Below are 27740 nucleotides of genomic sequence, written 5' to 3'. Positions count from 1 at the left end.
TGAACCTGGGCGACCTTTTGCTGGTGGGAGTCATGGTAAATATACTGTTCCAAATAGGAAAAGCATTTTACCTCTTTAGCTTTTACTGAGTTCAAAAAGAATGTTGTCTACGCTAAATAATGAGCTATCTTTTGAATATTTAGTAGCTAGATATGTTTTGTCTTCTTATGATTCTGTTGCCTCTCTCTGCCTTTCTGACTAGTATGTATCAAATGGTCCTAGCTTAAATGTCACTTCCTTAAAGGGACCTTCCTTGAGACCTCAGCTGAAATTAAGTCCCCTTGGTATGCATGGTCATATCACTTCTCATAGTTTGTAATTGCCTAGCTATTTATGCAAATGTTTGTTTAATGTCTGTGACTTCCTTGAGAGCACTGGCCTTGTCTGTTTCTGTCACTGCTATCTTAACTCCAGTGTCTCATAGCAGTCTGGTAAATATTGCTTACTCAATGAGGATTTGTTGAATGAAAATGCTGCTGTTAGAGCTTCTCTTAAGTAGCTACTTTGTTAAGGTAGAAAATAATGTGTTATAGGAAAGGTGACTCTGAGAGGAAGAAGGTAGATGAACTTGTTATATACCATGCAGTAACCTTCAACCAAGTCCCTTAACCTCCAAGACCTTTGTCTATAATAATTTGGCAGACTGGGCTCATGATGCCTTTAATATTCTATGTTTTAAGCCAGGTGTGGTGGCACATGCTTGTAACCCCAGCCGCTGGGGAGGCTAAGGCAGGAAGATTGCAAGTTCAAAGCCAGACCCAGCAAAAGCTAGGGGCTAAGCAACTCATTGAGACTCTACCTCTAAATAAAATACAAAATAGGGCTGGAGTTGTGGTTCAGTGGTCAAGTGCCCCTGAGTTCAATCCCCAGTACACGCCCTCCCCCCAAAATTCTATGTTTTGATTGCATTCAACAATGGTGACAGATGATGTAAACTCACTTAAACACAATATGACAGCTCCCCAAAAGAATACCTGAGATGTTCCACATAAACAGAAATTCTATTATCTTTGATTATAACCTCTCTTATAGCTGTTCAAAATAATATATTTAATTGATATACAGTTTATAAATTAATAAGATATACTATTTCAGCCTTCTACTTGAAGCATAAAGACAAAAAATAAAGCAACATACCAGGGTTTGTATAAATTAGAATTGTTAGCTTTTTTTTTTTTTTTTAATACTTGGTCTTGATATTTTGCTTCCTACAACTTGTTGCAAATTACAGAGCAAATCAAAGTTCCCTAAACTAAACAAGGAGAGGGAAACAGAGGGAATGAGTGGGCTGAAGATAATATGACAACTTCTTGGTTTCTTACTGTTCATACTGCAACTTTAAAAAAAATCACTTTTATAGAAAATTATATGTAATTATAAACAGTTATCAGTTCTATTAGGTAAATTGTATTATTAGTTACTACTATTTAATATTAATTGGTATATAAAATAGAAACTTATTGGGAAGATATTGATCAAATAATATATAACAGTGATATTATATTTTTAAGAGATTGGTTTGTATACAGTGTTCATCAGTATTATACTACTTTATTGTGACAGTTCAGCTTTTTACAACTGTTGAGTCAGACATCTTATGGAGTTCATTCCCTCTTAAGACAACCTGTTGCTAAGCGGTTGATATGGAATGAAATATTAGAAAAGGGATTTGAAGTCCAGAAAATTTTAGTTTGAATCTCAGTTCCATCACTTATTAGCTATGTAATTGTGGGCAACCAGCAACTTCTTGAAACTCTGGTTCCTTTTCTGTAAGAGTTAAATCTCATAAGGATGTTGCAAGGATTTAATGAAGTATGTTTATCTCACTTGCAGAGTTTAGCATAAGGTAAGAGGCTTAATTTTTTTTTCTTTTTATTTTTTTGTACCAGGGATTGAACTCAGGGTTGCTTAACCATTGAGCCACACCTCCAGCCCTTTTTATTTTTTTTATTTTGAGTCAGGGTCTTGCTAAGTTGTTTAGGGCCTCCCTAAATTGCCAAGGCTGGCTTTGAATTTGTGATCTTCTTGCCTCAGCCTCTTGCTGGGATTACAGGCATACGCCACTTGCCTGGCCTTAATTGCTATTTCTTTTGTAGTTACCATGAAAATTGCTCAAACTTACTGAATAGTTTGAGCACTTACTGTAAACTAGGTATTGTTATAGGTACTTACACAAGTAAGTAAGTAAGTAGTGTTTCCATCTTCTGCAATAACACTGAATAAAACCAATCCCTCTATTAATACCCCTTTAAGTATTTGAAGACCACTTAGTCTATTTGGTTTTGTTAAGCACATGTTTATCACATGACATTGCTTTCCCCTTTATTGGATGCAGTTTTTTCTTCAACTCTAAATCTCTGTAGGTCTAGAAATGTGGGCCATGAAAATAAACATTACAGTATACAGATTGATGCTGATGCATTCTTGGTGCCCAGGGAATTTAGTTTTGCATTAGTCTTCTAGTCACTATAGATATAGATATAGATATATAGATATAAACATTTATTATGCCATGAATTCATAGGGAATAGGTTCCAGCAGTTCAGGCTCCTTTCCATTTGTTCTCACAAAATGTGCTTCTCTGGGTGGGGCAGGGTGGCGCTTCAGCTGAACCCAGGTACCTTTCTCTTTGGCTTCCTTTTTCTGATCATTTTCCTAGTCACCCATTATATTAACAGTGCATATTAAACTCTTGGGTTCATAACCCAGTCTCATATGAACAATTTCCAAGTCAACATTTTCCTTTTTCTGATGCACATTTAAATTTCTGAAACAAAATGCAAAGCTTTACATTTATCCTTGTAAAGTTTCAAACTCATTTTAGTTTTTATTTCTCCTGTATTTGTTCAATCTGAAGATTGTATAAGCATGTCACCTGTGTCTTCATTAATGCACACATAATGAAAAACAATGTAAAGCTAAGAACAGAGTTCCAAGGCTCTCCCCTAAAGAATTATGTAAGTTGACAGAGCAGTACATTTCCCAATGACACTTAACATTCAACTCACAAACAACATATTTGGAAAGATAGTATGGAAAGTACTTTAACTTCTGAACTTCTGTTTTCTCAACTATAAAGTGAGTTGTAAGGATTAAATAAGGTAATACATATACAGTGTTTAGAACAGTGTCCAGCAGATAGTAAGAGTTCAGTGAATGTAAGGTATTATTTCCTCCATCTAAGAAGCTGTAATAGTCATTTTTTCTAAGTTGTAAATGCAGTGGACTTGGCATTACTTTTTCTATTTGAATTCAGGCTGACATCTAGTGACCATTTTATTCTCTGGTTATTCACAAACCATTTGCTTCATAATCTTGGATTTGGTTAAAGAGTTATAACTTTATGTATCTAATTTTTGAAATTGGCTTATCTGCTTCTCTAGCCCCCAGTATTTGAAGCAACTCTACCCAACTTCTGGATTATGACTCTCTCATTCTGAGATCTTTCTCCAAGATTGTCAGAGTCAGCTTTGTGATTACACTTGATCACAAAGTGTATGGAGTGGACTGCATTTGGGCCCAGAGGCTTGAACTCACATAAAGTTGCTTTAAGTCTCTTATTCAAGAGACTTAGGTTTCAGTTCTTAATCTTTTTCTGCAGCTATAATTTAAAACAGTTGGAAAAGAAAAGCAAAATACAAGTTGAGCAATTCTGTCTGTGATCTGTCAACCTTAGCAACATCCTCCCTGAACAAGTGATTCTCGGTTCCTTGTTCTTGTTGAGAGATATTATGTGATTGTGGAGAAGGCACTAGATAAGAAAATATGTAACCTGCATTCTGATTTCTACTCTGTCTCTTCATAGCCATGTGACACTATGTAAATTGTTTTATTACCCTGTGCTTTAGTTTTCTCATCTGCAAAAATGATAATATTTCTCTGTCAACTTTCAAAGAGGTATTGTGAGATGCAATATGTGAAATGAACTATTAGGTACTGTACAGTATAAGTGTGGAAAAATAATTTATTTGAAGGTAGCTATAAATACTTTTAACAGTTTTTCTGGTCTCAGTTTTCTCTGAGCTTTCTTTTATAATACTGTATCTGCATGTCTTTGTTGTTCTGTCATGTTCATCCTAATTCAGCACCATTAACTACTCTGCAAGCATGTCACTCTACGTCCACATTGGATGCCTTACTTTTTCATCATTGGAATTGTTGATGGGTACATAGATAGAGTTTAGAATCCTCTCATGAGCCATTTTACTTAGCCACGTGGGGTCATACCAATGTTTTTTGTTTTTTAACTTTCCGAACTGTTTTCCTAACAACTGTCATACATATTTAATTGTATCTACTGTTGTCTTTCCTACTGTTAGAACTTCTTATGATAAAATCATTTTATCCTGTTTTCCTATCTTACGTATTTATGTCTTTGTTGTCCGGTATATTCCCTCCTGGTCCCTTAGCCTTCTGAAAGGAATTTGTCAGCAAAGCAAGTAAGGAGTCATATTTTGCAGGATTAGACTTTTAACATATAAAAAAAAGAATACTCAATTTACCTATATTAGGAAATTGTTATACATCTTTTATATGACTGGGTGGTATGTGTTTTACATCTTTTCTTTTTTATCCCTTCTGTTTTTCTCTTCTTGTCATACTCATTTATAATTGTACAATAAAAGTGTTGAATTTCATTGATTTAAAATCTTGTAGCTTTTTTAAAAGTGATCATTTCTTCAAGTTTCAAGTGTTAGCAGTGCTGGGGATATTTTTTAAAGCAGGAGGCTCTCTCTAAAATTATTCCTGTAGTAAAAAATGATTCTGATAGCTAGACCAAAAATGGCTACTCATTGTGAATTGTGAACATACAACCAAAAATTATCGTTTTAAAAAAGTATCAGAATACATACATTTTTTTAAATTAATGTCAAGTGAATATAAACTATTAAAAAAAACTTTTTAAAAATTCCTTCTAGGCTGACAGCATTTCAGAAAGCATCTACTTTTCTTGATGGATCCATTCATCAAATGAAATATGCGTGTACTATTTTTAAAAGCTTTTTACTTCATCATAGAAAAGTTTACCCCCCCCAAATGAAAATGAGGACATTTGAGAGAGTGATTTGAGAAAGTGTCTTGTCAAATCGGTGAACCAAAGGATAAGTACTGAATAAATTAATCTAAAACATTATTTTTTAAACCAGAAGGCTCTCATCTTGACAGAAAAACAATTTTGATTCAGTGTGTATCTTATGAAATGAAAAGTGAGAGACAAAAACAGACTTAATATAGATGAAGATATTTAGTAAATAAGCATTGTCAACTGTATTCTCATGAAGATAACTCAGTAATGTGAAATCCTGTACAAATCCTTGATTGTGGCCCTAAAAACAAGACTGTTTTTGATGGGACTGATATTAAGAGAAGTAGGACTATTTGTGCATTCAACTCACAGTGATAGAATTTGTAATCATCGGTATGAATGGCTTAATAGAGGAAATAAAGAAGATTTCATCTACATCCAAAAGTACAGTCATTTTTTTTTTACTGCTGTTATTTTGAAAACCTTTTCATAACCATTTGAAAATAATTGACAACTATTTTTTAAAGATTAAAGAAAGGCAGATGTCTGCAAATAATTCTCCTCCATCAGCCCAGAAGTCTGTGTTACCTGCAACTATTCCTCCTGTGCTTCCAACTCCTTCTCCGTGTTCAAGTCCTCAGACAGGACTCTCTTCCCGACTCTCTAATGGAAGCTTCAGTGCACCATCACTCACCAACTCCAGAGGCTCTGTGCATACAGTTTCATTTCTACTGCAGATTGGCCTCACACGAGAGAGTGTTACCATTGAAGCCCAAGAACTATCTTTATCTGCTGTCAAGGATCTTGTGTGCTCCATTGTTTATCAAAAGGTACTGTGCCAGCTATTTATTTCAATTGTTTCTCAATGTTTCTAATGTATCTCTATCAATTATATATATGTGACAATAAGTTAGCATGTAACAATGAGTTAACCCATAATGGATCCATCAGTAATTTATATCCTGATTATGAGCATTTTTAGAAATATTCTAGTAGACTATGAGCTGAAAATCTGAAATTTCAGAACCTAATTGGAAACCTGTATTCCAGATTGAGAATACCACTTATCCCAGCTTTAAAATGCTGCTGCTCTGTCTTTTAAAAGCAGGAGAATCTATAAATCAGGGGGATATAAGAAATCTCATTTGCTTTCTGAGAAAAAGGACATTGAGGTGGCTTACCAAAAAGGCAAGATACAGCAACAGCTGAGTCCCAGGTCCACATTTTGTGTTTTCTAGTTGCCCTCTACTCTCTTTTGTACACTTTCCTTTCCCTTTAGATCCTGATTATTTTTCAGAAATGGTATTTGGTCATGTTTGTTAAGTTCAGTCTGTCAACTTCCACTTTTTCTGTGTTTCGATCACTTATATTTAATACAGTTTTCACTATAGATATATTTAAATATACAGGTGGTCTCCTGCTGATAATAGTTTGATTTAGGACTTCTCAACTTGATGATGATATGAAAATGGTACTCATTCAATAAAACTATTTTGAATTTTCCTAGCTAGCTATACATGGTACAGTACTCTTGCAATGCTGGGCAGCAGCAGCCAGCCCCCACTCCCAGTCAGCCAAGCGATCACAAGGGTAAACAGCTAACAGCACTACAGTGTACTGAGTTGCTAAGTTACTGATGTTTGGTAGGCTAGGTGTATTAAATGATTTTTGACTAAGTATTTTCAACCTAGGATGAGTTTATTGGGATATAATCATAAGTCAAGGAGCATCTATATAAAAATATTTGCTATTTGTTTTATATTTGTCCCTTCTGTTCTTGGGGGCTTTTTACCCCTTCCTTTTCTGCCTTCTTTTGAATTGAGTATTTTATATCATTTCATTTTATCTTTACTGCTGGTTTTTTATTTAAAAAATTGCCAAACAATTCTTTCAGCTATTTTCCTACTGTAGGGGTCAGTGGTTTACATCAAAAAGCAAAATCTAGTCTTCCACTTCTTTTATTTCTATATACATTAGTTCTTATTATTCACAGTAGTCATGCTCTAAAATCTCTGCAACTACTGAGTTAGCAAGTACTGAACCATTGCTTCTAGTGGAAATACAGGTTAGGTTCCTCAGGCCTCTGTTCATAATATTTTTGTTAGTAAAGAAGTTAACCTTGTACTCACACAGTCAGTAGCACCATAACTCATGGCTGAATAAAGGTTGATTAACTCAGCCAGAGTTTAGAGCCAATGGAAATTATCATACTTAAGGACCAGATGATAATAATCTGAAGGTTTTTTTTTCCCAAACATTTAAATTGTATGTTTCATTATATGAGCTTGCCATTTGTTTTCCCTATGCTGAAAATGTAATAATCTGGTAATTTAAAATTCATTGAGGTCCACATCTAATCACAGTTTAATTAAGATAGTTGCACCTAGATAGAAAGAAAACAAATGCTAGTGACTTTGTTTTTTCTAATTGGCAATTTTCAGAAAGTAAATAGTATGATACAGTTGTCCCTTACCTCAGGACCATTATCTGTTATGGCCTTCAGTTGAACAAATACTTATGGTCCAGTCACAGTGCTAGGTACTACTGAAGCTCCCGGGAAGAAAGATTCCTTGCCCTTAACAATTTATGTTTCAGAAAAAATGAGTGAATGTCAAATTACTGTAATGTAAGGTAGATCGTGAAGGAAAGGTTCAAGATGGTAAAATGACTCAAAATAAGAAAAACTCCTAGACTGTAGAGTTAGGAATGCCTTCCTTTTTGCTTTTGCCATCATCTCCAGTATACTTCACCTGGGGAAATAAACCTTACTGCTAGTATAAATAAACTAAGACTTTAATATCATCAGTAGTCAGTAAAAGAGCAGAAACCAATCCATTTATGCACAGGTGGACTTCTTTTTCATGGTGAAATGAATAAAGCCTTGGGTACTATGTAAGCTAGGCCTAGGTATTCAAGAAATTCATGGAAATCTCTGCCTTCCTTGCTTCCCTGAAATAAACTAGGCAAGCATTTGTAGTTGCTAGCTGCAAGAGGTGACAAAAATATGTGATTACTTATGTAAAAGTATTATTGCAAGATTACTTACAAAAGTGTGCTGATGATTCCCAAAAGCATATTTGTGATCCAGGTTACTTTCATAACCTTCAAACATGCCACATGCTGTCTCATTAACTAGGCCTTTGTGCCTACATTCCTCTGCTTCAAATAACCTTTCCCCACCATATCCTCTGCTTGGACCTCCAGCAAATCTTGCTGATTGTTAATTTTCGCTTTATTTGAATGTATGTACCATAAAGCTCTATGAGGCGAGATAACACAGCCACAGTAAGTGCTCAATAAATATTTCTTGGTTGAATAAAGAAAGGAATCCAAGCTAGACACCATGACACACACCTGTAATTCCAGCAGTTCGAGAGACTGATGCAAATTATATAATTGCAGAACAATTCTTTCAGGATTCAACAAATCTTTAAAGATTCTTTCAACAATTCTTTCGCAAGTTCTAGGCCAGGCTCAGCAACTTAGTGAGACCCTCAAAATAAAAAGTACAAAGGACAGGGGATGTACTCAGTAGTAAAGTGCCCTTGGGTTCAATCCCCAGTACTAAAAAAATAAAAGGTGGGGGGGGATTCATATGAAGCAGCATGGTATTGTACTTAAAACATGAGGTTTTGGTCAAACTGAGGTTTATCTCTTCTGTTTACTAGTTGGATACCTTGGTTTATTATCTGAAAAATGATATTAAAAATAGTGCTCATTTTATGTTTTTTTGTGTGTGTTGTGTATATGTATGTATGTATTAAATGTTTATAAAATACTTAGCCCAGGACCTAGCACATAGTGATCACACAATTTTTTTTAAACAATATTTAAAAATAAATGTTAGCTTGTCAATCTGATCTCATTGGGTTTCTAACTAAAAGATCTCCAAATCTCTAGCCACAGTGCTTTAAGATTGCTCTCTGTTGAAAATATAATAGAATTCATCAGTGGTGATCTAGAAATGACTGAAAGTTACTAACCAACTAAATGTATGTCAACTTCCAGTTTTGTTCTTTATGAAATATACATATTTGTCAATCTGTTTTATATAGAAGACAAATTGATTTTTTCTTTGATCTGCATAGATAAATTCACAGTTTTCTATTAGTTCTTCTAATGCTTTTTATTGGTACAGAAAATTCGAGGTTAATGGTTTATCAGTTATGTTATTGATTTACTTTTCTTGTATGCATGTGAAAATTATGGTTTCTTTATTAGAATATTATAGTGTATCATATTCATCGTGGTAAATGTTTTTCTTTAGATTAATGGTAATTGCATATATGATCAGAATCATATAATTTTGAGTTCGCCTAATTTAACTAGATAGTTAATTGTTAAACAGTGAGTAAGCATGCTTTTTTGTATTTCCATACCCTCAGGCTATTATATCTAATATAATGAAATTAAGATACTTCTGCTTTATATACATATTCCCAAGGTTAAACTGCCAAAAAAAAAACCACATACATACAAACAAAAAAACCTATAGAGTCGCTACAGAGGGATAATAGTTAATAGATTACATAAAATCTTTTTTGTTGCTTTTGTTTTTGTTTGATTAATCACTGAGCCACATCCCCAGTCCTTTTTATTTTATTTATTTATTTTTTATTTTGAGACAGAGTCTTGCTCTAGGGGCTGGCTAAGTTGCTGAGGCTAGCCTTGGATTTGAGATCCTCTTACTTCAGCCTCCCAAATTGCTGAGATTACAGGCATCTGCCACTGCACCAGGCTTAAGATCTTTGGTATCACAAGAGGGACAAGAAAACTAACTAAAAGTATGTAAATGCAAATCAGAGGTAAATTAGTATAAAATGGATCAACAATCAAACTTCTGAACAGTAGGAAACTCTTTCCCAGATCAGTAAACAGAAACAAAAGGGAAAAGTACAATGTGCAGATTTTATTGTACAAAATTGTGATATAAACATGTAAAAATAATAAAAACAAAAGAAAGAAAGAAAAATCTTTAAAGTGCTCAGAACAGAGCACTTTAAAGTGAACACTGACCTCAAATATTTAGTCAAATTATATAAAAATATATTTCACAAAAATTAATAAAACGGGAAAAAACATGGGGAAATGTTCAAAGTAGTTTTAAAATAAGTATAGGCCATGCACATGGCACATGCTTATTATCCCAGCAACTCAGGAGCCTGAGGCAGGAGGATCACAAGTTGAGACTAGTCTCAGCAACTTAGCAAGACCCTGTTTCAAAACAAAAAATAAAAAGAACTGGGATATAGCTCAGTGGTAAAGCACCCCTGGGTTCAATCAAACCAAAAATAAAAATAAATATGTATAGATTAGGTATCATGTGTTCAAGTAGGGGGGAAAAGAAATTTGTATTCTTGATATGGGGCAGAACATAATAGAATCTTATAAAAAACAATGATTTAAAGGCTTATAGTGAGTTTAAGTTAACCCATTAAATTCTAACAAGGATAAAACACAAAATATATACACTGAGATTTTTATTTTCCAAGAAAGTCTCTTTTCAATCAACAGATAATGTTTAGTTGAGCTTTGAATTTCATTCAATTTCATGACACATTTCAAGGGTGGAATGGGGTGGAGTTTCTTTTGTTTTTGTTGTTAGCATAAGCCAAAACTTAGCTTCCTTTTTTTTTTTTTTTTTAAGCTTTGAAAGCCTTCCAGCATCCATGATACATTGTGATTGGTGCATACTCATCTCTTATGCTTAGAAATACCTTACTTAAGCAAATGTCTGGTAAAGGACATTTTACCTGCTCTTACTGCTACCTAGGGATACTACAGATAATCTTTGATGGTAATTACTTGCATTGATGAAAAAATTTATAGTTGTCAGCACTGAAAATAGAAAGTAATGAGCATATAAGCACCAGTATTTGTTCCCATCCTACTTCATGTGTCTTGTGTCTTAGTTGTGCCCAAGTTGCTCTCCCTAGTGTAGATAGTTATTTAGTTTGTCTTCCTAGGGTTTCCTAAAACACTTTAAAGTTCTCAAGATGTTTGCTCCCTCAGGACACCAGTGGACCTTTTCCTCATTTCACATATGAATGTGAATTATACCGGGTGCATGCCTGTAATCCCAGAGGCTTGGGAAGCTGAAGCAGGAGGATCTCAAGTTCAAAGCCAAGCCTAAGCAGTTTAGCAACTCAGTAAGACCCTGTCTCTAAATAAAAAAAAAAGGGTTGGGGTTGTGGCTCAGTAGTGTGGTACAATTTCAGTATTGAACCTCTGGGTTCAATTCCCAGTACCACACACACACACACACACACACACACACAACACACACACACATACACACACACACAAATGTGGATAAGCCCTTGTACTGTTCTTAATTGTGGAGTATTATAGTCTTGGTCTCTGATTTTAATATATAAGATCAAATTAAACTGTGGTTCTTAACTGAGGAGATTTTGATACCCACCCCAGGGGTCATTTCACAATGTCTGAGACATTTTTAATCTTCCCAATGAGAGCAGGGAAGCAATGCTACTGGTTACTAGTTGGGTAGATGGCAAGAGTATTGTCACAATGCACCGGAGAGCCTCCTCAGTAGTTAACTGGCCCAAAATGTTAATAATGCTAAGGTTGAAACCACTTATTTAAACTGACACAAAAACAGAATTTCTGACCTTTGGAGAAATCTAAAACTTTTCTCTGTTAGCACTATTGACAGATCTTAGAATATTTCTTAGATTAAAATCTTCTAAATGTAAATTGTAATTTGAGATGTTCCAAGTAAAATTTCAGATTGGGCTTGGGCATTTTTGTTTGTTTTAGGAATAGTGCATGGTTTCTCTTGTGAATATGGATATAGTTAAACAGTGAATGTAAGATTTTAACCTGTAGGGGCTGGGGTTATGGCTTAGTGGTAGAGCACTTGCCCTCACATGTGGGACACTGGGTTTGATACTCAGCACCACATAAAAATAAATAAAGATATGTCCATCTTTAACTAAAAAAGTACTTAAAAAAAAAAAAAAGATTTCACCAGGCACAATAGCTTACACCTGTAATCTCAGAGGCTCGGGAGGCTGAGGCAGGAGGATCATGAGTTCAAAGCCAGCCTCAGCAATGGCAAGGCGCTAAGCAACCCAGGGTGACCCTCTCTCTAAATAAAATACAAAATAGGGCTAGGGATGTGGCTCAGTGGTTGAGTGCCTCTGAGTTCAATCCCTGGTACCCCTTACCCCTAAAAAGATTTTAACCTGTGTATATATTAGAGTCCCTTTTTTTGTTTTTGTTTTTTTAAGAGCTGGGGATTGAACTCATGGCCTTGTGTATGCTAAGCAAACACTCTGCAACTGAGCTACCCCACCAGATTCCTATTTCTTCGTATTAGTTGGTAAAACAAAATTAAGCACAAATAATATATCTGTCTTCTAGAGATTTATAAACTGAGGATAGCACGCTGTGGTTTCTTTGTTGTTTTTTTTTGTTGTTGTTGTTGTTGTTGTTTTGTTTGTTTGTTTTCATGATAAAACCCAAAGAACTAATGGGACTGGCAATCAGACATATCTGAGCAGCAGGTGGAACTGGGAATGAGCCAAGTAAAAATTTGCTTATCAGATCCCAGGTGGGAGGCACAATCAAGAGAATGATTACAAGTGAGCAAATAAGTACTGAGGGAATAGACCAAAACCCTGGCCCATTTTATAATGATGCTTCATGGGTTCCAAATAGTGAAATTGCATTAGCTTTGTTATAAGTTTTTTGTTTGTTTGTTTGTTTGTTTTAAGAATAATCCAAGGAAGACATAGCAGAGTGTATTGTCTCAGTAGAATTTCAGTATTGAGGAGACAGACCAAGGATGCAAAATTTTTATTTTGTCACTTTCTTTTGTGTGAAGTTACAATCATAATACTCATCTCTATAAAAAAATATGGTGATTAAAATACAAAGCTGATAATACAATGTCTGGCATATAATTAGTGTTCAGAAATAGTAATACCTGTGGTTTTTTAAAGTCTTTTCAAATCTGGAAAGATCATTGGTCTTGTAGAAGCCTTAAAACTAATAAATATCAGAACATGTATAGCCAATACTGTTATTTTGCTTTGCTCTTAACTTTTTAGTATTTAGCAAACTATAAAAAATAAGATTCATTGTTTATCTTATTAAAGGACAGGGGTTACTTGTTTTAGGAACTTTCAGGAAAATAAATGACTTATGTCAAGCGATTTGTACAATTTCTGGTGCATAATGACTATACTCAATGTTATCTTTCCACCTTGCTTTCATATTGTCAGGAGGATTAGACATTACGGCCATAACACTACTGCTAATGTTAATTTGTTGAATGAACATAGTAACTGGAGTGAAAAAGGAAACACAGAAAGCAAGTCTTAAGTTTGTAACAATGTTTAGCAAAATCAAAATTATTCTGACTAAAGCTGACCATCTGCATTTAGCTGATTTTAAAACATTTGGTTTTAGTTTTGACCATTTACATGATACTAAACCTGAAGACAGCGATTGCAGCCTGATTTATGAATGATTTTGGTCTACTGAATGAATATATTGTCTCTGTAGAGACGGATTGAGTATAATTTTCAGGTTCTGCCAAGGCAGAGCAAAAAAACCCAGCTGTATCTTTTGTTTTCCAGAAACCTTTTGTCAGTCTGTCTTGTTTTCTCTACTCTATTCTTTTTTTACTACAGCTGTGTTACAGTGACTTGGTGACATCCTCCCCCTTTCCCCTACATTCTTTGTCTAGGCAAAACAAGTGTCAGGCAACCATTAGTAATCTGGAGGCTCAAACTGGAAGAAGAAAATTTTTTTTTAATTCTGCTTATTCCGGTTAAAACCTTGGTCCCAGAAAGTTTGAATTAAATATAATCAGAATTAATAACAAAACAAGGAAATAAAAGAAAAAAATTGCTCTGGTTTGTGTCAAAAAGGCAGGTGTTAATTGAAACAGCTTTTCTGGTATGTAATATCCATAAAATTCTGAGTTGGAGATTAATGATGAAAGGTAAAAATAAATTCAAGTTCGTGTTGAATGATTTTCTCATTCTCAACTAGACTTTATTGCTTTGTGTATATATCACAAAGTCACTGGAATTCTTCAATACTTCAAAAATTGATGTTAAATTAATATTAGACTTGGTTCTGGGGAATTTATTAATGCCAAATTAATTGCTTAATATTCACCAATCTGGAGCCATAGCTTAGTTAGTGGTAGAGTACTTGCCTAGCAGGTGTGAGGTTCTGGGTTCAATTCCTGGCATCACAAAAATAAAATTAAAAAAAATAATAGTCAATAGATTTTTTATCTTTTAGAAATCTTAAAACTAGTAAGGACCTGTTAAATAACTACATTCTAGGTTCTTAGGGATTTTAGAGGAAACCTGAAAAGAGAACATTCTTGCCAATTATTTACTATTATCTGATTTATGCATAAAAAGACTTATTATCAAATTTGAAAATCATGTAAATATTCAGCATCTCAAATTAAGTGCATATGAAAAAAATCTGTGGTGCTGAGAATGTTTTATATCTTAACCTAAGTGGTGGTTACATTTATATAAATTTCCCAGTGTCTCTATACTCTTGACTCCTTTATTCCCTATATCAGGGTTTCTCAACTTTAGCACTAAATGTCATTTTGAGCCAGATACATGCTTGCGCGCTCGCGCGTGCACACACACACACACACACACACACACAAGTGGGTCTGCATGTGCATAGTTTTCAGACTTCCTAAATGAGATTAGTTACTTTACTTATTATACCCAAAACAGAAACCTTTTTTTAAAAAAGTAAATTAAGTGGCCAGTCACAATGGCACATGGCCACAGTGGCTCAGGAGGCTGAAGCACGAGGATCCAGAGTTCAAAGCCAGCCTCAGCAATTTAGCAAGGCCCTAAGCAACTAGGCAAGACCCTGTCTCTAAATATAAAAAAGGGCTGAGGATGTGGCTAAGTGGTTAAGTGCCCCTGGGTTCAATCCCCAGTACCAAAAAAAAAAAAGGAAATGTATGTTAAAACACCCGTGGTTTCCCAGTATATTTAAAATGAAATCCATACTCTTTTAAAATAATGATAAATTATTCATTCAAATAATGTTAAATTCTGAAGCTTCTGTTTATTTATATGCAAAAATTGTATGATGTGACCAAGTAAAATAAAAACTTGCAAGCTTCCTAGCTCATCTAACATTTTAGTGACAGAAGTTTAATGACATGAGCTTAACCTTAAAGAACTCTCAAAAGGGCTGGGGTTGTGGCTCAGCCATAGAGCACTCGTATAGCACATGCGTGGCCCTGGGTTTGATCCTCAGCACCACATAAAAATAAGCAAAATAAAGGTATTGTGTCCAACTACAACTAAAAGATAAATATTAAAAAATCTTTTTTAAAAAAAGAACTCTCGAAATATGTGTTGCTTAAATAATTTTTTTGCAAGTATTGGAATCTTATAACAAGCATAAGTTAATGCCATAAAAAGGAACGTCTGTAAAATTCTTGTAGAAAAATGAATCTTTTGTTCTTGAAGCCATATCTTTCATGGAAAATCAAAGAAAGAGTCCAAAGTGAATAAAGAGAATGTGTGGGAGAGGGAATTTAATACCTTTATGATGAAATTCTGTTTCTTTCCCATATGGACAGGGAAAAGAGTTCATTTTGCACAATCAAGAAGGCTCATAGGTATAATCTATAGAAAGCAAATCAAGAAAAGCCAGTTAATTCTCATGATAATTTTATGAAATAGGCACTGTTTTACAGATGGAGAAACTGAGGTAAGATTATACAATTAGTAAGATTTGAACTCAGGGCAGTTTGACCTTAATTTTACTGCTCACCCCACATCCCATCAATAGAGACTAGTAGAAAGCAATGCAGTTGTGGGTGCAGGGGGAATAAGAACTTCCTTTGTTAATGGAATGATCTCTATTGCTAAGTAAAAAATTTTAAAAGGTACAGAAAAGTGTAGTGTGCCACCATCCATGTAAAAGGGAAAAACATATTTATGTTTACTTGATTGTATATAAAATATTTTCAAGATTCTGGGCAGTATTGATTATAGGATAGATAACTAAGCAACTAGGACATAGATTTTGCCCTCTACTCTTTTTAACCCTTTGAATTTTTTTTAAATATATTTTTTCTAGTTGTAGATGGACACAATATCTTTATTTATTTATTTTTAAAGAGTAGAATATCCCAAAGTATAAAATAAATATCCCTGAGTCTATACTGACATTTATAAATGATTGAATAAACAAATAAATGGAGGATAATAGATGAATCTCCTAGGTAGAAGAATTCCAAATAATTTTTGTAGATATTCTACCTTCAAGGAAAGAGAACATAACTTTCTGCTTCTTAAGTGGGGGATGCTCATTTTAACTTACTTTGAAAAAATATGGTCTGGACAGGGGGTGGGTAGATTTGCAGTGGAGAAATCTGGCAAACCTTAACTCAGTCAACATCAGTGATGTCATATAATAGCTTCCCTTGATAGGATATAATGAAGATGACACAGAATGGCACTTAACCTCTGTGGTCTACCTCCCTGACACCAATAATCCCAGGCTAACCATGAAAAAACATCAAACACATTCCAGCAATGGGGCATCCTACAAAATACCTGACCAGCACTCTTTAAATACAACAGTCAAGGGCATTAGAGTCTGAGGAAATCATCACAGCCAAAAGAGGCCTCAGGGTACGGGACGACTAAAGGTAATGTGGTAACATGGATGGGATACTGGAACAGAGAAAGGACATTAGGTGAAAACTAAGGAAATTTTAATAAAATATGGGCTTTAGTTGATAAAGTTAGGTGATTAATTTATAATGTACCAAACTAATGTAAAATGTTAATAATAGGGTATATGGGAACCCTCTATGTACTATTGTATGAATTTTTCTATAAGTATAAAACTATTTTTAAAAATAAAGACTATTTTTAATATATTGAATAATGTTTTTAAAGTAAATTTAGAATTCAGGTGTCTATGGGAAAAGAAAACCTGAGCATCTTTTCAAGTTTTAAGCTCCACAGGTGGTTCTGATGTGTTATCAGAGTTAAGGCATTGTTTTACGTATTTATTCATGCTTGAAAGAACTAATTTCTGAATTTGTAAAAATTATGAACAATATCCCTGTATATCCATTTCATTGGCAGATTGTTTTGTTTATTTTGCATAATTGTTTAGACTTTTTAAAGTGTGTTCTCATTGTTTATTTCCTGTTTCTTCTTTTTAGATGTTTATCTTTAATATATTCATGCTTCCAGACTTCTAATATTTTTAAACCTTGGCCATAATGTTTCCTTCATGTTCAGTGACAGTATTTAATCTTTTGTTGTTTTTTTTCCAAGCTACATTTTCTATTATCATTTAGTTCTGACCCTTGCTTTCAGATAATCTTACCAAACACACCTAAATCTCTTACCAGCCATACCATTAAATTATAATCTCGAGTAGCAAAAATCCATTTATTTTAGGCTAGTTATTACAACTTTTCCCCTCGGAATTCTTAATTTGTCAATTTTATAGGTGAGTATATTATGAAAGTATTTACTAGCCTAGAAAATGACTTTATTCTTTATTACCACCAATAGCTTTCCAGCCTCTGATGTATAAATTTTTATTTTAAATAAACATTTGTAATACTTTCTGTAATTTTTTAACTTGCTCTTGGATCTCTTAATACCAGTTTCTTGTAGTTATTATTCATTAGGTCATATGTCTGTTAAGAAGGTTATGTTTGTTTTTTGTCCAAGCTGTAAATTTATTTTAATGTTGTTTTCCTTCTTTCATTGGTATGTTTATTAAATTCAGTTCTTCATTACCATTCTTTAGGACTTCTGCTTTGATCAAACCAGCATTAATGATCCATATATTTTGTTAAAGAGAGAAGTATTCTTCATCTCTTTTCATTTTGTATTATATAATCCAGACTCTGATTTTTATTTCCCATACATTAGCTTCATTCTTTGTTTCGGGAGATTGCTCTGGTCTCTTCTATTTCAGTTTCTTTACACAATGCTATAAGCATTATTTTTTTTAGGTAACAGATTTGTTCATATTACTGCTTTGATCTGAGTCTCTCCCTCTTGGATACAGAATAATATAAACCACCAGTATTTATTGATCATAGTGCTATCAAGAAATTTAATTTTGACAAGAACCCTATAAAGCCACACTACTATGTTATCCCCATTTTATAAACAAGAAACTGATAAAGGGAGGTTTCATAGCTGGTCTAAGTTTCTGTAGTTAGTAAGTAACAGAGCTTGAACTAACTCTGTCAACTCCAAGGTTTTTAGTATGGTCCGTCAGGCCTGTGTGCATTTTTGTGCTATTTCTGCCCCGTTCTTCCCTACCTCATTCTTCAGTCTCATGGCTACACTTCACCTTGTTCCATTTACCTTGTACTTTCTCAACAATGACATTACATCTTTACCTTTAGCTTATGGAACCCATGCATGCCCCCACCGGCTTCTTTAACTGCAGTTCTGTTTAAATATCATTCTGTGTAGCATTTTATTGTATTAGGTATTATAATTCATCAAGAGATGATTTCTTTCTTTCTTTTTGGTGGTGCTGGGGATTGAACCCAGGGCCTTGTGCATGTGAGGCAAGCACTCTACCAACTGAGCTATATCCCCAGCCCCTAAATATCATTCTGTATCCTTTACTATACTTTCCCAGTTATTTATTTGCTTTTATTTCTATCATTTTGTTTTTATTTCATTTTCATCATTAACTTAACCATGTGGTATAATATTTGTGTTTATTTCCTACTAGATTGTAATCTCCTAGAAGATAGTATCTTTTTTTCTGTTTACACATTATGGGGCAAATACCTTGCAGTTAGCAGACTTACAAGAAATATGACTTTTAAAATTCAGCTTCATTCATACAAATATTTTGTCAGAAGCTAGACATGGTAGTACATGTTTTTAATCCCAGTTACTTGTGAAACTGGAGCAGGAAGATTGTAAGTTCCAAGCTGGCGTAAATAACTGATCAAGACCCTGTTTCAAAATTAAAAAAAAACAGGGATAGGAATGTAGCTTAGTGATAGAACACCCCCACCAGTATTAAAAAAAAAAAAATCCAAATATTTTGTTAGAGAGTTTATTTTTATAAGGATGAAATGTGGAATCTTTTTTATTCACTGTGAAAAATTGTTGGAACTAAGTTATGAAGATATTCTCTAATTAAAATTTTAACATTTTAAAATTAATTTATTTTAAAATTTAAATAAAAATGTAATAATTTCCTGAGTCTGTATTTTTACTGTTATCTTTCCAGATAGTGTTAAATATTTTAAAGCATATTATGAACTTTTATAAATCCTATTGGCAACTCAAATTATTGAAAATAGAATTAGTTTTATAAAAATCTAAATATTTCTATTTTTTCTTATTATTTAACAGGTTCAAAAAATACTAATAATCTCCCAACTTTCTAATGAAGTTCTTGTTTTCAGTTTTTTAAATTTTAACTTTAAAAAATAAAAGATTTGAGAACTCTTGAGAGAGAGATATAAAAGATTTTTCTAATGGGAAAATTAAAGTCAGAAAACAAGAGGAAGGTAGGTTGCTTCTGCACCTAAAAACATCTGCCATAGATCCTAGACTGGTAAAGTAGACTACAAATTTGGCTTGTTTTTTTCTAGTAGGCAAAGTAAACACAAAAACATCACTGATTATATATGATCCAAGTTGCTCATACAAAACTAACCAGGGAACCTTTGTTTCATGGGTCCTCACAGAGCAGGGCTATTGTATGAAGTAGTAAACTCTATCACCAACAACATCCCTAAAGTAAATGCATTTATAGTTTTATGTGATTTCTTTCAGGCCATTCAACATAGGCCTGATAAGGCCTGACACACTGTATAGTTTATTAAAAAATATTTTGTGAGGAGCTAAAATAAGTTATGAATGTTCATAATTCTTGAGACCTGAAGAATTTTCTAGAGCAGCATATCCCAAGACCCTAGTAGATTTGAAGATGATCTTTAAAAATTGATTGGGAAACTAAACATGGTTATTTTGTAAGTCCAGTACTTAAAATCCTCTCTTAACCTCAAACTATTTACTATTAAAAATATTAGTCATACATCTTCATATTTTAGGCCACATACAAATCCCCAAAGTGTCTTGGCACTATATTGACAAAATGGAGAAGCCTTAAAATGATACAGATAGGGCATATGTGAACAAATCTGCAATTCTCCTGCTCTGGCCAAAGGGTTTTTTTTGTTTATTTATTTTTTTTAAAGAAAGGTATTGTAAATGATGCATTTGTAATTACAGTGAGTAAATATAAATAAGGTATTAAATAAATGCTAGAGACTGTGTGTCTTGCAAAAATATTGGAAATAGCAGTCTTGTGACTATAGTTTGATTATTATTGGTCTTCTAAGCATTGTTCAGTAGAACGTACTAAAATGGTGGAAGTGTTCTATATCTGTCTTGTTCAGTATGATAACTTGTAGTTAGCATGGCAGTTGAGTGCTTATATATAATATGGCTTGAGTGAATAAGGAATCAAAATTTTATTTTTACTTAATTCTAATTATTTTACATTTAAATAACTGCTTGTGGTTAATAGCTACATTAGACACCTGAGATAAGCAGCTTATAAAGAAAGGGTGTGGTTTGGCTCACAGTTTCAAAGGTTCCAGTTGCTTTCAGTGAAGAAACACATAATAGTAGATGCATGAGGCAGAATAGAACTGTTCACCTCATGAGGGAGCAAAAGACAGTTTAAAAAAAAAAAAAAAAGAAGACCAGGGTCCCACAGTCCCTTCAGGAACAATGACATAAAAACCTTTCAGTAACCCTACTTACCACATAAGTGCTCCATGATCTCCTAATAGCACCACCCCAAAGTGCCAAGCCTGTAACACATAAATCTTTGGTGAGCACTTAAGATCCAAACTATAATAGCAACTATAGAAGCTGTATATCAGACAATGCAGTTCTAGAGAATGTGAAAAACTACTTGTCTTTCAAGCTATATAATAATAAAGTATGAGTTCAAGATTATATTCTTCATCAGCAATATAAAAATTCTCTGTTTCAAAGAGGTGTGGGGCTGGGGATGTAGCTCAGTGGCAGAGCATTTATCCAGCATGTAGGAGGCATTGGGTTCAATCCCCAGCACGACACAAAACAAACAAACAAAAAAAGTGCTTTCATTCAAAGAGATTTTGTCTTTTAAGATAATCAGTGACTATTTATAAATTTACTTTTCTATTTTTGAATTTTAACCACAAAGCTTGAGTGTGTTTTTTTTGGATATCAATAAAATTGCTATCAAATAGTGTTAAGCTAAAACACTATTAAAAATTCTCTCATAACTTTGAGACATTTACTTATAAAAACAGAAAGTTATGAGTATATTGATATAGGACTATTTTCCCACAGTTTCCAGAGTGTGGATTCTTTGGCATGTATGATAAAATTCTTCTCTTTCGCCATGACATGAACTCAGAAAATATTTTGCAGCTGATTACCTCAGCAGATGAAATACATGAAGGAGATCTAGTAGAAGTTGTTCTTTCAGGTAAGTAAATAACTCCTTTTATTTTGTTCTTTTTTTATTTTAATTTTTGCAAAGAGCTTTATTTTCTGCATTAAATGCTATGTTCAGTTACATTTGGTCTTGGTACTATATGGTTGCTTACTTCTTTCCTCTATAAAATAGTCATTACTATGTAATTTTACTTTTAGGAAGATTACTTACTACTTTCACAGATGAAAAAAGTAGGAAAATGAACTGCGAATTACTTGGGTTTTACTAAATTAATGGAATTGTCAATTGAACTGACAAAGAAATATGTTCTTTTTTTCTCTGAGTCAAATAAATAAAACAATATTAAAATTTTGTTTTCTTTTTCCCATTTTATAAACAGTTTAGATGAGGGAAATTGAGGTTCAGAAAAGAGAATTGGAAAAAAAATATTAAAGATATGAAAGAGGAAATAACAGTACTGGTTTCCTTGGCTTAAAAAAAAATGCTTCTTCCTAGTAGGGACTGAATTAGAGAAAATTATATTCCATGATTGTATAATTGTGTCAAAATGAACCCTAATATTATATATAACTAAAATGAACTAATAATATCAGAAAAAATTCTTCTTTCCATTTTGTTCCCAATGGGCATTTTCCTCTTTACCTTACTTGCTTTTGCCATTCCTTGTTCCTTAACTCCATTTTTAGTCTCATCAACAGTTTGTGGGCAAGATTGTTAGTGACATATGTAAAGGGAGAAAGAATGTCATAATTATGCACATAATAGGTCTGTGATACTTTTTGTTTGGCAAGAAAGGAAGACTGATAGAAAAAGCAAATAAACTTGCCACCTAAGAATTCAGAGTCCTGCTACCACGTTTCCCTCACCCCAAACTCATCTTTGAGCCTATTCTTTAGAGCCTCTCTGACCAACATCACCTTTCTTTATTAGTTCCCACTCCTCTTATATTTCTGTTCTTCTCATTCGTATAGCCCCTCCCCATCACTCTTCTAAACTACAACCCCAAACTATATATATACTTTCCATTCCTTGTCTTTTTCACTCATGAGGGGCTTCCACTCCTTGCCTTCCCTGCAAGTCATGCTTACATCCATTCCTTCTTTGTTATGGACCAGTCGGAATAAAACCACAAGGATGTATAGTAATTATACTTGCAGATTTGTTCTTTTGTTCACTGAGGGGAAAGGAGTTTCTCTCTCTCTTAATCACTAAGACTATGGAGAACAAACAGATTGTATCATGGGATCCTAAATTAGAACTCTTTTCCAACAGAAATATTGTGATAAATTGAGGTTAAGTTCCACAGTGTTTTCATTTTAATTTTAGTGTTTTTTCCTCGGTGTATTGGAAGCTAAACAATTTTTAATTAGTTAAAATAGATCTAACAACTATTTATAGTCTTGTCATTATATGAAAATGCTTGTGAAGGACCAAATAATCTGCATACAATAATAATATCAATAATCCAAGTTGAGTTGGAGTTCAAAATTTGAAGCCAGTGGACTTTCTAAACAAGTTTAAAATTCACAGTATAGAATGTGGAAAATAATTTAATTTTATGGTCAAATGAAAGCTTTAGAGAAATGGTGATTCTGTTTCAACATAAATGTACATGGTGAGCATTTCTGATCTCCTTGTAATTACAAATGCAAAGTTATTTTAATACTTCTCTTTTTAAAAGCTTTGGCCACAGTAGAAGACTTCCAGATTCGACCACATACTCTCTATGTACATTCTTACAAAGCTCCTACTTTTTGTGATTATTGTGGTGAGATGCTGTGGGGATTGGTACGTCAGGGACTAAAATGTGAAGGTATGTGGTTTAAAATTTTTCATATTTGCATTTTTTATTATTAAAGAAAAAAACAAGTCATAGTTGGATCTAGTAGTAACCAGGGTTTAGAATTGTAAAGATTAGCTGGGTGAAGTGATTTGGGAGGCTTCAGCAAGAGGGTCACAAGTTCAAGGCCAATCTCAGCAACTTAGGCCCCAAGCAACTTAATGAGATCCTATCTTGAAATAAAAAATAAAAAGGGCTGGGAATGTAGCTCAGTGGTAAAATACCCCAGGTTCAATCCCCAGTACTGAGAAGGGAAAAAAAAAAAAAAGGATTGCAGAGATTATAAGATTCTGTTCCTACTTCTGCCACCTACACATTTTTATCGTAGGCAGCTTACTAGACCTGAGGATGGATTTCTCTGTAAAAATATATTCAACCCCACTGGTTTCATGAATGGTTCAAATAAGGTAATATAGATAAAACATTTGGCACAAAATGTGGCTCAGTAAATATTAACCTCCTTACTTAAAAGTTTTTAGAAAGTTAAGTCTCTTAAATATAATGGTCAAAGTCATTCTAAATTAGAATTGCTAGGGGTTAGGCTGCAAATGTACATTTTTTACAAAGAAGCAGTCTTTTAGTATGTAGGGTCAATAAACTTTTTTGTAATAGCCAGAGAGTAAATATTTTAGGTTCTGCAGAGCATGTGGTGTCTCTTGTGACTTAATTCTGTTGTTGTAGTGTGAAACAAACCATAGACAATACATAAACAAATAGCATGGCTGTGTTCCAGTCAAAGTTGTATTTTTGAACACTGATATTTGAGTTTCATACGGTTTTCTTATCAAAGGAAAGATTTGATACATGACCACAGTTTGCTGCTGGCCACTGTATTAAGCTGTGGCTCTCAATACCAGGCATCATAAAACACTTAGGTATGCCCCCTCCTGCGTTTCTAATGAAGTAAATCAGAGGTGAAACCAGTAATTTACATTTCTAACAAATTCCAAGGTGATTGCCTTTTGGATTGCACTTCAGGATCTACTACTTTAAAGCTAACTTAACCTTTCTAAATAAACCTTTCTGCATGTTTCCTGTTCTTGAATTTGTTACCTTCTACTTAGCCTGTCATCTGAGTTCTTATTCAGGGTAGGTATTGTTGACAGAGAAAGTAAGTTAAATAAAAGAAGTGATAGTTTTTTATGTGTCACATGTAAGCAGTAAAGTTTTTTTGATCTTACATTTTACCTTTTAAAATATATTTAGGTTGTGGACTAAATTATCACAAACGATGTGCCTTCAAGATACCAAATAACTGTAGTGGAGTAAGAAAGAGACGGCTATCGAACGTATCTCTACCAGGACCTGGCCTCTCAGTTCCAAGACCCCTACAGCCTGAGTGTATAGCCCTTCTCAGTGAAGAGGTATGTATTCTAAGGAAATAGAAGGAGGTTTTGCTAGTTATTCCTAATGCTTCCACAGGGTATGACATCATTCTAGAATATAACTTATATAATTAAATATAGTAATATTCCTACACTTAAGAAGCTTAAAATGTAATAATGAAGACAAATCTTACCAGTAGGAATAAATTGGATTTTGTGTACCTAAGGATTGCATTATTTTATCAATTGGACCATTGCATTAGCTACTAGCCAGTATCCTGGCTCCTGGTCTCCATACTTAACTTTCCATCTCATATAAAACAGCCAGATGAGTTTCCCTAATATGCAACTTGATGTTGCTTCCCACTAGAAAACTATTAGTTCGGGAGCTCCAGAAGAACAGAAACAATAGTGTGTGTGTGTGTGTGTGTGTGTGTGTGTGTGTGTGAGAGAGAGAGAGAGAGAGAGAGAGAGAGAGAGAGAGAGAGAGAGAGAGATTAAAAGAGGGAATTTATTAAATTGACGTATACAGTCAGAGGTTTAATAGTCCTACATGGCCATCTGTAGGCTGGAGAGCTGCTCAGTCAAAAAAGCTGAAACCTCAGAGTGTAATAAGGACCAATAATGAACCCCATTTCAAGGCTACAGGCCCCAAAGTGTCTTGGAGAGTTTCTAGTGCAAGTGCACATTCAAAGGCTGAAGAAGCTGGAATCTGTGATGGCAGCAAAAAAAAAAAAAAGAATCCTCCCACTTAAAAGAGGATAGTGTGCATGTACAAGTTTTCTCCTTCTTCTGCTCTTTGTTAAAGCCAGGACCCCAGCTTATTGGACAATGCACATCCAGGGCAGGTCTTTCCCACTCAGTTCTGTGACCTGCATGTCAGTCATCTATGGAAACACCCTTCCAGACACACCCAGAAGTAAGCTTTATGGATTTCTAGACATTTCTCAATCTAGTCAGGTCCATAACCAAGATTAACCATCACAGAAATCTTTATATAGTCTATGTTCCTGGCAGTCTACGTTATTCCAACATTTCCTGCACATCCTTGTTCCTCCTAACTCTGTTCTTCAGGTCAGTCGTACATAGTTTTTCCAGACCTACCTCAATAGCTACCTACCTGCCTTTCCCAATTTTCCTTACCTAGAAGTTATTTTATTTTGTGAATGACATCATACTTTTCAAAACTTTCTAATTGTGTATATGACATACTACCTAATATCACTTTTGTGTCCCGAAGGAGTTTATTATCTATTTAGAGAAGACAATATTTGTGTCTTTATGTGCCCCTAATGCTCATCACAGTACCTGGTACTTAGTAGATACTCAGTTGGTGCGTGAATTAGTGAGTGAATGATTCCATTGAACCTCACATTTTGAGGTATATTCATAAGTCTGTATACACATAAGACAGTGGAGACCCAGAACCTGTCTGAAGTCACAGAGCAAATGAATAAGAGATATTAGAATTAAATCCAGATCTCATTATTTTTAAATCTGTGATTTTTCTCCCTAATGTATTGTGCTTCTCAAAGATAAAGGTCAGAGAAAAAAGAAATAACTCCCTTAGTCATTTAATAGTACTTGAGATGACTTTCATCCATAGGTTGTAATCTTATCATTTAGTTGTTTTATAACCTTTTTGATCTTCAATATATTAGTGGCAAAATCAAGACTTGGGATATTGTCTTGATGCCCAAGGGGGTTACAAGATTTTGGTATACTGAGATATTGGGGTAAAACCTTCTGATTTTAAAGTAGAAGAAGAATACTGTGTCATAGAGACCAAGAACAAGGAGTTAGGTATAAACATGTGGAAAAGCTTGGGTGAAGATTGATAGTAGGAAAGTTGGTGCATCTTATGAACAAGTTCATGGATGCTCAAGTCCTTTATATAAAATGGTATAGTATTTGCATATAACTTTCACACATCCTCTTGTATATATTTTTTCTTCTTCCTCCCCTTTTCCTCCCCTTCTTCCTCCTCTCCTCTATTGATCTTCCTTTCACTCCTTTATTTTTGATTGGTACTTTCAACATGCACAAAATTGTGAAATTCTCTTTGGTACATTTATATATGCATATACTCATATACTTTAAATCATTTCTAGATTACTTATAATACCTAATATGCTGCAAATTCTGTGTAAATAGGTGTTGTTCTTACTGTTTGGGGAACATTATTCCTAAGGAAAAAAAAAGTCTGTGTATGTTCAATGCAGATTCATCCACCATACGCAAACTACATTTGTAGTTCAGGGTTGACTGAATATGTGGATGCCAAACCCATGGGTACAGGAGGTTAACTAGTTAAATTTAAATCTCTTGGCTTATATTTTATCCTAAAGATGAAAGTTCCTTAGGAAAGTATGAGAAGTAGAGTGACAAGTTTGAATTGGCTTGATTGCTTAGAATATTTTACAACAAGTAAAACTGGTAGAGTGGAAAGTCCTCAAGGTTTTGTTTTGTTGATCTAGTCATGCAGTCTCAGAAAGTTAGATATAAAGTAAAGGAAGAACTCTGGAGGAAAATCACAGGGAAGAAAGATAAGAAGAGAGGATACACTATAGGAACAGAGGAGACAGCTGAACAAAGAGAAGAGCAGAGTGGCTCACATGTGCCAGGCTTTGTGCTAGGAGCTTTACCTTGTCTTCTAACCACACTCCTAGGAGCTATAGTCTTGTCCTGATTATATAGGTAGGGAAATGGGAAAGAAAAGTTTGTGAGTCACTGAGATATTATTCGTATTAGAAACCTTTGAGTCTATCAAGATGGTTTTTGTTCACATGTAAGAAGGCCGTTTCTGTTATTATATCAGAAGTCAGTCTAAAGAGGAAACAGAGATAGAAGAAGAATAGAAGAAGATATACTGTTCATTGAGTTTGGCTAGATTGGGATCACTAAGGTTAAAGAATCCAAAATTGAGTGCTGACTTTTTGAAGATGAGACAGTTAAGTGCTTCTTTATATCCTTGAGGGTATAGAACAGAATGGAAAGAAAATGTTGGATCTAAGTGTATGTGTAAAAGTGGAAATATTTCTTTCAC

General features: G+C 34.1%; 1 protein-coding gene and 1 non-coding gene across 4 annotated transcripts in view; one reads left to right on the top strand and one right to left on the bottom strand.

Moving 5' to 3' along the window:
• Prkd3 (protein kinase D3) overlaps positions 1-27740 on the top strand; it is a 69901-nt gene that overhangs the window by 3014 nt on the left and 39147 nt on the right. For all 3 annotated transcript variants that reach the window (XM_046441662.2, XM_046441661.2, XM_046441663.2), the window contains exons 2-5: positions 4920-5856; positions 21421-21559; positions 23211-23342; positions 24576-24733. In XM_046441662.2, coding sequence (XP_046297618.1) covers positions 5569-5856; positions 21421-21559; positions 23211-23342; positions 24576-24733 — 717 coding nt within the window. In that variant the 5' untranslated portion in view covers positions 4920-5568. The remainder of the gene's footprint in view (positions 1-4919; positions 5857-21420; positions 21560-23210; positions 23343-24575; positions 24734-27740) is intronic.
• On the bottom strand, positions 18573-18645 carry Trnav-cac (transfer RNA valine (anticodon CAC)). Its single transcript has one exon. It is a non-coding gene; the product is annotated as a tRNA-Val (tRNA).

This window comes from Marmota monax, unplaced genomic scaffold, assembly GCF_021218885.2.
Source record: "Marmota monax isolate L192 unplaced genomic scaffold, Marmota_monax_Labrador192_F-V1.1 WCK01_AAM20220418_F8-fsc00010, whole genome shotgun sequence".
Taxonomy (NCBI): Eukaryota; Metazoa; Chordata; class Mammalia; order Rodentia; family Sciuridae; genus Marmota; species Marmota monax.
Note: the sequence above shows the minus strand (reverse complement) of the source record. Positions and strands in the feature narration are given on the sequence as shown.